Consider the following 10,342-nt stretch of genomic DNA (forward strand, 5'->3'; position numbering starts at 1 on the left):
TTATTTTTGTGTTTTGTAGGAGCACGAGCATGGAGTCAAAGCCAATAGGCATGTGCAAAAGCGAGCAGGTGGTTGAAACTAAGTATGAGGTACCCGCACAAGGGATCATACCTGGGAGAAGTCTGAGTATCCTATGAGCTGCTAATACTTCGGCCTTTGGCCTACCATGGAGTCTCTTTTACCCTCTTGTTATTTATAGTGTGCATTGAGGACATTGCATAATTTTAAGTGTGGGGTGAGGAGATTGTTTGGGTGAGATTTTGTGTTATCTTATCTTAGTTGTAGTAATCGTTTTTAGTGTAGTAGTTTTTGTCAAAAAAAAAGAAGAAAAATTGGACTTTTCCTAACGATGGATCTCCTAGACAGTTTTCTTGAGGGACTTAAGTCTAAAGAAAAAGGGCAAAAAAAATTTCTTTGTAGGTAGTGTAGTAATTCCCCCTTGGTTTTTCTTTGTGTCGCGGTTCTTTTCCAAGGGTTTTGTTTGAACCGGGTGTAGTTAGTTTTTATTTTTTTAGAACTAGGAAAACTTGTGCTATGCTTTGAATTGAAGCAATATCTTCTAACTTTGTCATGCCTTGAGAATAGTGAGTAGTTTGGTGGTGACGCTTAGGCTCAGTTCTTGACTCTTGTATAAGTACCTTAAATTGTACGATCTTAATTTTGCTTAACTGCTTTGATTAGAGGGTCTTGATGAGTCCAATCCTGAGTGAGTTATGTGTCATGTGTGTGTAAGGTTTTGTGTTATTCTATATATTGCAGTTGATGTCTAGAACTTGTCCCGTGTGTTTGCAAAGCGAAATAGTAGTTTTGTTCAGTCTTGGAAGTGATATAGGCGTTTCTTTGTTGAGCCATATATATTTTACCCGCCTAATTGTTATATATCATAGTTAACCCCTTTGAGCATGTAATTCTATTTCTTTGGCAACCACATTACAAGCCTTACCCATTTGTTTGAATTAACCATCTATTTGAACCTTTTCACCTCTCATGAGCACTTGAATTATTATGAACTTTGTAAAAGTTAAAGTGTGGGGTGGTTGGTTTGGCTTTTGAGTGGAACTAATGAAATAAGGAGAAAGGTGCAGTGTTTTAAAAAAAAAGTAAGAGCTACATGAATTGTAAAGAAAAAGATAGTTGTATTGCTGTGAAAATATGTGATAGTGGTGACTATTGATATAATTGTGGTTAAAGAAGTGGGGAGCTAATATATATTGATGTGAAGGTGGATTTATGGTTTGACATAAGTGTGGGGTTTTCAATGTTAAAGTGTATGTATTAAAGTGCTTAGGGAGGTGTAGTCACTCTTATATCTAAATGTATCCTACCTGACCCACAGCCTACATTACAACTAAATAAAGTCATACTTGATCCTAGACTGAATGAGCTCGATTAATAAAGTAGTATACTACGGGCAAGCCTATGGTGCATCTTTTGTGGAATATGAATGTTATTTCTGAGAGTGAGTGAATTCTTTTATCTTGAGTTCCTAATTGTTCTTAAATTGTATTGTGGGTAGAACTACTCTCTATATTTGTGTGAGGGCACTTGATTCATGAAGGAAAGGTAATTTCAGTGACTTATATGTTAGAGTAAGTGGGTGAGTTGTGAATAATGTGTGGTACTTGTGAGTTAAATCTTGAGGTGAAGATGTTACACTCTTGTGCTTAGTCTATTTTAAATATTTTTGGTGTGATGAGTTAGGAGAATTGTTTAAAAAGGTCATGTCTATATAAAGTGTAGTTTGTTTTCTCGAGGACGAGCAAAGGTTTAAGTGTGGGGTGTTTATGATAGGCTATAATTGTGTATTTTAGTCGCTTATTACACTCTAATTTACTGCACTTTAATTGAGTTTGAGCTTTAATCACTAGTGTTTTGCACTAAATATGTGTTTTATGCCTTGTAGGAGTGATTCCGAGCTATGTAGATATTATGGAATGAATTAAAGTAATTTGGAGCTTTGAAGTCTGAGTAAAAACCCAAGGAATCAAGCCGGGATGGTGTTCGGGGATCAACGGATGCAAGTTAAGAACGAAACGAAGAATCGAGCGGGCATACGGTGCATTGTCTAGTAAAATATACATAACTTTTCGGTCATAACTCCATTTGGTCTCCACAATATATCGTTAGAAAGATATTTGAAAGGGGTACAACTTTCATGTTTTGAATTTTCGAAAATTCTCACTACCATGCCGCATGAGACGCCGCAGGGTGCGGCGTAGCAGTGTAAAAACTGGCCTGACAAGAAAAATGCAAGGCTGCTGATAATCTCCACTAGCGCTGCATGGTGCGCCACAAGGTGCGGCGTGCCGGTACAAATTTCACAGAGCCGGAGTTCTATTTCGCGCAGGAAAGGGTGTTTCGTCTGGGCCCGACCGTACTTGGTATAAATACATATAAAACGCTATTTTGAGGACTTTTGACAGATCTTAGACCTAGGGTCACACTTTAGACGTGGCGGAACACAAACCACGCTTTGTAGGAGGCTTCTAACTAGTTTTTCTTCTCTTCTCTTCCTTTAATTTCATAGTTTATTTGTTCTAGAGTTTTGGGTGCTACATGAACGTTGTAGTTTGAAGCTTGAATTGTTCTTATTATTTTATCATATTGGTTTATTTATTCAATCTTGCGCTTAATTATTTGATTGTTTGATCACCAATTGAATACTATTTACGAATCTAAGATTGAACTCGGGAGAGGGAATTCTAGATTGCATAAAAGATTGAGTAGAGCAAGATCTTAACTCTGAGGGGGAGGGGCAGATTTGCGGTTAGGATAGGAATATACTTAATCGCCTTGCTTGGTTACTATATGGGAATTATTAATGTGTTCTTGTTAATACTAATTCCATAGGAATATAGGCGTTAGATTAGCTTGAATAGGCGAGTTGTACTTCGGGAGAAGGTTACGAGCAATATTAACCCTGTCAACCAATAAACCAGATAAATTAATTAGATGATTTAAGTGGAAAACTCAACGGGATTGTTAGCTAACCCATAGCTCTAGAGTATTCAGTCACATTGAATTCGTCTCTATAATTCGCCAATTTGTTTCCTTTGTTTCTTAGTTTACTACTCTAGATTATCTTTAGTTAAATATTCACACATTAGGATTCGCTCGAATAGATTAATTGTTTGATTTATTTAGTTAATAGTTAATCACAAGTCCCTGTTGGTACGATATTTGGACTTACAATCCTATATTACTTGCCGACCACGTATACTTGCGTGTGCGTTTGGGAACAACAATAGCCTAGATAACATGTTTGGGGACATGAGGCATCACAGGTAAATTTGTTTGTTTTATTTAATGTTGACACTTTATGCAATGTTGTTGTTAAGTTAATGTAACTAGAATTAATATCACCTAACAGTCTTAGCGATGATTGACATTGACAAAAAATTAATGTGCAACGCATGTATTTAGAGACTAGTACTATATTAAAAGCACGAAGCTCCATAACAAAATGTCGTTCGACTTTTTTACCTTTTAAAATAGATTTCACAGTAAACAAAATTGTAGTTTGATAATTTTTCCTAAAATTTATTAGGAGTTCAAAAGCAACTAATATTTTAAGTGTTAAACCTTTTCTTATTTGAATTATGTAGAAAGTTCTAAAATTTAGGACCTTAAAATTTGTTAAGATTTCAACTTAATTGTTTCCTTTCCGTATTTTACTTCCTTCCACGTTAATTTTTTTAGTATTATAAATTTAGAATTAACTTATATTATTTATTAAATCCTTCTTTATTTGATTAGTAGGAAATTAAAAAATAGATGACATTAGTTTAGAACTACATGAAGGAATAAAAAGCACACATACATACTACAAAGAAAGATAATACGAGAAGGAACATACTAAAATAGTTCATTTTTGGACAAAGCCTATTTCACTGTTCAACATTCTCTTTAATTATAAATTAAATACTTAACATAATCATATAGAAAAAATTATTTTTATTCAAAAGAAAGTTTTTATTCATTGGTTTTTATATGACATTATTTTAAAACTATATTAAATAATTACAATAAATAAAAGTATTTTAGAATATAAAAGAGAGAGAGAAAAAGTGATTGGCAAGAGTCATAAAACTAAAGATTCAAAATTCCGCATCCAGTTAAACTAAATTAAAGCATATGAATAATATTAATCTGATTCTTTAAAGTTGTGTATTCATTGATATAAATATACGCGCAAAACGCGTACCCTAATACTAGTACCATGAAAGATATATACTTGATCAATGCTTCCCCTCCCCCGGCAGGGGGATGGGGTGGAGGTGGGAGGCTTGCACTATAGATTCATTTGCTGCTCATTTTGGCCATAATCTAAAGGTTTGGGTCAATTTGACTATATACCTAACCCAAATTAACCTATAAACTTATTAAAACATATAATAAATATTGTGGTTTGATTTATTTGAGATAATCGTTATAAATAATAGAAATTTGTTTATTAGCTTAATTTAATATTACAATTATAAAAATAACAAAAAAACAAATGAAAAATAATATTGAGTTGGGCAGGCGGTTTAACTCATTGTCTAACCCAAATTGACGCATCCATCTTAACCCTCGCAAAGAGTTATGACCCAATGACCCAACCCATTTATTAATTCATTCGTTTTAACTCGACTAGTTGTAGCTCAATTCGTCCATTTAACGCTAAATATTAACCACACATACTAGGTTGGAGGGCATCAATCCTAGCCACAGGGACACAGATTAAAGGATGGGCTCGAGGAATAGTGATAGGTCCCTCCTCCATATCCACCATCTTATCATTTCCTTCTCTATTAACTTTCCATTGAAAGCACTGAATCATTGCTGCAAGAGTTGTATGAACTAATTTCAATGCTAATGAGGTTCCTGGGCAGCCTCTGTTGAGTTTCTTTTTAACATAGAAAGGTATTAAAAATAGGGTGAATGGGAAATGGAGGGAAATGAAAATTTTGAGTAAAATTTTAAGTTTCCCTCTCCTTTTAATGAGACATTGTCTCTCATTGGTAGAGGAAAAGGAGTTTGGTGGGTTTATATACAAATGCACTTCATGTAGCTCTTAAAGAGTTAGGAAGAAGGCAAGCCTCGCGCCGTCGTTGTCGCTCGCTCGGCTACGGCTTCGGCTTCGGATTTGATCAAATGATCGATTGATTGATTAATTTTTTGGATCAAATTTATTTGTTAATAGTAAATATTAACGTAATATTATATGTGTTTGTAACGGATATGTTCCAATTCGTGTATTGTACCACCAGTTGCAATAGCAGCCGCCTAGTGCTCCTCCCACCATGGCTAAGTGCTTGCTCCATAACAAGCTAGTGCATGCTCCACCATGGAGAGGGGGCGGGTCTCACAACTGACTGCTATAAATATGAGCAGCAGCAGTTGGGGAATCACACACCAAAACAGAATTGAGAGCTATTGATCTTCTCTTCACCGAAAACTCAACGTTGGATATAATTTGCATTCCTTCCTCTCAGAATTTCCATTCGACTTCTGAGTTTTCCTCCTTTGTTCTGCATTGTTTTAAAACTACAAACAAAGCATCCGTAAGTGTGATTTGCTGCCGAACTTTGTATTCGCTGAAACACTGGGATTTGAAGTACCGCTACACCAGTGTGTAATTCGTTCTATCCTGGGAGGAAATAATCCATAACCTTGGGTACTAGGAGGGGATTAAATTCCTTAAGGAAACACTGTGAATTTAGTGAGCTCGAATTAATTTCTCTTTTACTTATATTTACGTTTATAAGTTAACGTTCTAATTTCCAGAATCATTATTTACAAATACAGGCATAATAACAACAACCTCTTCGCCCAGATCCAAATGGCAAAAATTCATAGTGTTGTCCCCTTACATCTAATTGAACTTTAGCGCTTTTCTCTTCACTCAAAAATCTTTCTGGTTGAAATTCAAGTGGATTTTCCCAGTAATCTTGATTCCTGTTAATGCTCCAAATATTCACGAATAGTCTAGTCTTTGCTGGAATTGCGTATTCCCCTATTTTGCAGTCTTCACTTGATATTCTGACTATCATTGGTGCTGCAGGATGAAGTCTTAGAGTTTCTTTGATGATGGCTTGAAGGTAGGGAAGGTTTTCTATGTCCGATTCTTCGACGAGACGGTTCTTTCCAACGACGGAATCAATTTCTTGTACAGCTTTCTGCATTATGCGGGGATGGTTAATCAGCTCTGCTAGTGCCCACTCTATCATAATAGCTGATGTATCACTTCCAGCAGCAAACATGTCCTGGAAAAGTAAATTCATTTACTGGATTACTTGGGTTAGTGTACACGCAGAATTTGAAACTTATGGGTTTAGTATTCCAATTATTTTAAGTGACTGGTTACTAAATTAATAATTTGTACACAATTCAATAAAATAAATATATGATTTGGACAAAAGTTAGTGGGTTCAGCCGAACCCATATCCAAAGGGCTAGCTCCGCCCCTGGCCACGGTGTTGGTTGCGGGTTCGGTTAAAAATCCAATGAATATGTACAAATTATTTATTTAAAACCACTAACTTAAAAGTATTATATTCCCGAACCCATAATGTTCAAATCCTAGCACCACTTCTGAGTGGACATGGATACCGGCAGAAAGATTAAACTGTAAAAAAAAAAACTAAAAGAGACGAAGATGAAAAAGTCACCATGATAAAGGCTTTGATGTTCTCTCTGCTTAATCGTATCTCAAAGCTTTCATCTTCCTGTTTATCTAGCAAAATATCAAGTAGGTCTTTGACTACTTCACCTTCATGATTTCTCTTCCTCCTTGCCACTTGGTGCTCATTTATGATCCTCTCAATCATCTCATCAAACATGTTGCGGATATCTATTGCACTTTTTCGAAATCCTTGCAAATCAAGATCCTTACAAAACCACATAAAATCTGATAGATTAAACTTTCCAGTCAGTTCAGCAAACTCTTGAATGAGCTTTCTCATACCCCCAGCTTCATCTTCATTCTCAGAACATCTTTTGCTCATTATCATTCTTGAAACAACATTATTTGCCAACCTTAAAAGCTCACCTCCCAGATCCACAGCCTCATTATATTTGGCCTTTTCTGTTAGTAATGCAATAAAACGTCTTATTTCATCGCGTCTATTTGGAAGAAGCAAGTCAATTGTTCGACCACCAAGAAGTTCAGAAACACATAGCTTCTTCATGGATTTTGTGTAAGGTCCATAAGGTGCAAAAGAGAAGCCTTTTGCATCATAAGCTAAGCAGTCTACAGCAACTGTTTTTGGTCGACTAGCGAATGAGATTTCATGAGCTTTGAGGAACTCTTTCGCCATTTCTGGTGAAGAAGCAACTACACAAGGCACAGACCCAAGTCTTAAGTGGATCAAGGGTCCATACTGGTTTGAAAGCTTGTGAAATGCTTGGTGTGGTAAATGACCAAGAAGATGAAGGTGGCCTATGATTGGAAGAGCAATTGGGCTTGGAGGGAGACAAGAACATGTGCTGCGGTTTCTGAATAGCTTTCGAATAAAGATGGTTGAAATTAGCCATACAAGGAAGAAAAATATACATTCTTGGATGTATGCCATGATTGGAACATTTATCTCAAGAGGTATATATTGAAGTTAGGGCTGTCAAACTTAGCTCAAGCCAATGACCCGCCCAATCCGTCCAAGGTTGGGCTGGTTATTGACCCGCCCATTTATTGAACTCGTCCATCTCGGCTCAACTCATATGAACCCATTTAAAATTGGGCTGATTTTTAGTCCAAATTAATCAATGAGTAACTTTGCCAAAAATAACTTTATTTGATATGTTATATATAACCATTACAAAAGAAAAAAAATCTTATTTAGTAATTATACAAGTCATAAGAAAATAACACATATTAAGGAAAGCTTGATAAGAGTTGGATGGATTGGGTTATGACCCAAATTTTAATCATCTTGACCCAACTTATCTTAGCCCAAATAACTTTTATGTGGGTCACTTGATCTGCCCAATTATTGAACGACTCATTTTGACCCGCCCAAAATTGACCCAACCAGCCTAGTTGCAGTACAAGTTACGCTTAGGCACTGCATATGCTATAAGACGCCCATGTTATTGCTTGTCCTAATCATGAAATGGTTTGCATCACCCAAAAAAAAAAAAAAAACTAAGAAGAAAGTGCATGCAAAACTCTTTTTTCTGGGAAAGTGAGAAAGGAAAAGCAGAACAGGCTTAGAATATAGTTATTTAGATTATGTCATTTTCTTAATCACCAACACAACGGCAATCTAATGTTATGTGATCTGTTCCCAAAATATAAATACAATTAGAGAATAGCTACGTGAAGAAACTAATTAACACTATCTTGGAATTGTAGCATCGAATAGCTTTTGCACTCGTTTTCTCACAACAACTTGAGTTCTTTTAAGGAATTTTTATGTTCTACGTGAAATGTTAACACCATATTTATTTTAAATAAATACCATTTAAAAAAATTATATTCTATAGATACTTTTTAATGTTTATAGCAAAATATCTAATTTTGGTTACCTCCTACCCGTAAATCACTAAATACGCTATTCAGTTATATTATTTTCTTTCTCTCTCTACTTTAATACATGCTATTCTCTTCCCCCATTCCCTGAAAACACGATGCTCAATCTCAAAATTCCTCTCACCCACATCACCTACTGTTAGTCACAAACGGTGATTTTGCCTAGTATACCACGAAGACTTCTCTGACGAACCAACTCCGAAAGACGGATAATTCGTGCTTGAATTGTGAACTCTCTGATAATGGGGACGCCTTTGCTGTTGGTGATTGCCATAATAATTGGGTGAGGAATTTCGTGTGTGATTATGGGGAAGTTGGGAAGAATGATGAGTTTGCAGAGTACTCATAGTTTCTTTGATGGAGAAATAAACGAACGAAGTTGTGGATGTTCTTTGAGTTCTTGAAAACAAACAAAGAGCAGCAGAAACTAATGTAATGAGAGCCGAAAATTAAGGTTTGTTCTTGAACAAAGATGACGGAGTTTGGGGCTTAGCAACTTGATTTTCTGTTTTGATATTTTAATGTATTTTCAACGTATCACGCTGTATTTTCATGTATTTCATTGTATTCATTGTCTTTTTTTTCATTGTAATTCAATGTATCTCGCTATATTCTGTGTATTTCATTGTATTCACTATCTTTTTTTAATTATATTTCAATGTATCCCGATGTATTCTATGTATTTTATTGTATTCACTGTCTCGCTATATGTCATGAATGTATTCATATGTTTTTTTTTAATTAATATAATTTATGTATTCGAATGTATTATATAATTTCTTTGAAGATTGCTATGTTTTTGGGGTATTTTTCCGTTGAGAATCTTTTTTATAACTGAAAATACAAAATTTGTGTGTTATAATTGAGTTTGTTGAGTTATATTGGGAGTCTATTATGTTAATTGATTCACTTTTTGTTTAAAAACAGTGTAACCCCCTGTTTCACGCCATGAATACAGTCGAATACAATAATCTATCTAGCTGTAATCCCATGTTTCACGCCATGAATCCAATCGAATACACCCAAATACAGTAGCTTAAATACATCTTATAACAACAAAAAACGTATCTACAATCCGTAATATAGCAAATGGTATCTATAGATAGCTAATTACCACTAAAAGATAGTGCTTTATGAAAATTTCTCTTGTTTTAACTACTAGATTTACATAATATGTGGCTGTAAACGTGGGCTCAGCTGAAGACTCATCAATGAATTTGGCCCAAGTGCATGTCTTAGAGAGCAGGCCCAACATCAAGTTATATTTACACTACAATTTTGTGATGACCCAAAAGGTCATCACTTGTATTGCAATGAAATTCTACGTTCCGAGGCCTTAAAAACCTTCTTAGCACCACCTTGATTAGCGTGCGCAGTTCGGGCGCATAGCCGGAAAGCTTAAATGTGAAAATTTGTGAAAAATGATAAGTTTTGACTGTAAAATGAATAAATTTGACTTCAGTCAATAATTTGGGTAAACGGACCCTAACCCATGATATGACGGTCCTGGAGGGTCCGTAGGAAAATATGGGACTTGGGCGTATACCCGGAATCGGATTCCGAGGTCCCAAGCCCAAGAAACGAATCTTTTAAAGAAAATTGTTTTCTGAAATTGTTTAAAGAAATTTGAAATGAAATTTGCTTAGAACATGGTGGTATCGGGCACGTATTTTGGTTCCGGCGCTCGATACAGGTCTTATATATGATTTAAGATATTTCTGTGGAATTTGGTAAAAAACGGATGTCATATGACGTGATTCGGACTTAAATCGCAAAATTGATATTTAAAGAAGTTTTGAGAAAAGTTCATTGATCTCGAGATTTAATTTG

General features: G+C 35.4%; 1 protein-coding gene across 1 annotated transcript; it reads right to left on the reverse strand.

The window, feature by feature from the left end:
• Nucleotides 1–5,697: 5,697 nt before the first annotated feature.
• Nucleotides 5,698–7,389, reverse strand: LOC104240941 (3,9-dihydroxypterocarpan 6A-monooxygenase-like). Its single transcript, XM_009795843.2, has 2 exons — nt 6,654–7,389; nt 5,698–6,248 (listed from the first exon to the last, which is right to left on the reverse strand). Exons 1-2 carry the CDS (start codon nt 7,299–7,301, stop codon nt 5,775–5,777), a joined length of 1,122 nt encoding a protein of 373 aa, XP_009794145.2. The 5' UTR covers nt 7,302–7,389; the 3' UTR covers nt 5,698–5,774.
• Nucleotides 7,390–10,342: the final 2,953 nt, after the last annotated feature.

Source organism: Nicotiana sylvestris, chromosome 11 (genome assembly GCF_000393655.2).
Source record: "Nicotiana sylvestris chromosome 11, ASM39365v2, whole genome shotgun sequence".
NCBI classification, from domain to species: Eukaryota; Viridiplantae; Streptophyta; class Magnoliopsida; order Solanales; family Solanaceae; genus Nicotiana; species Nicotiana sylvestris.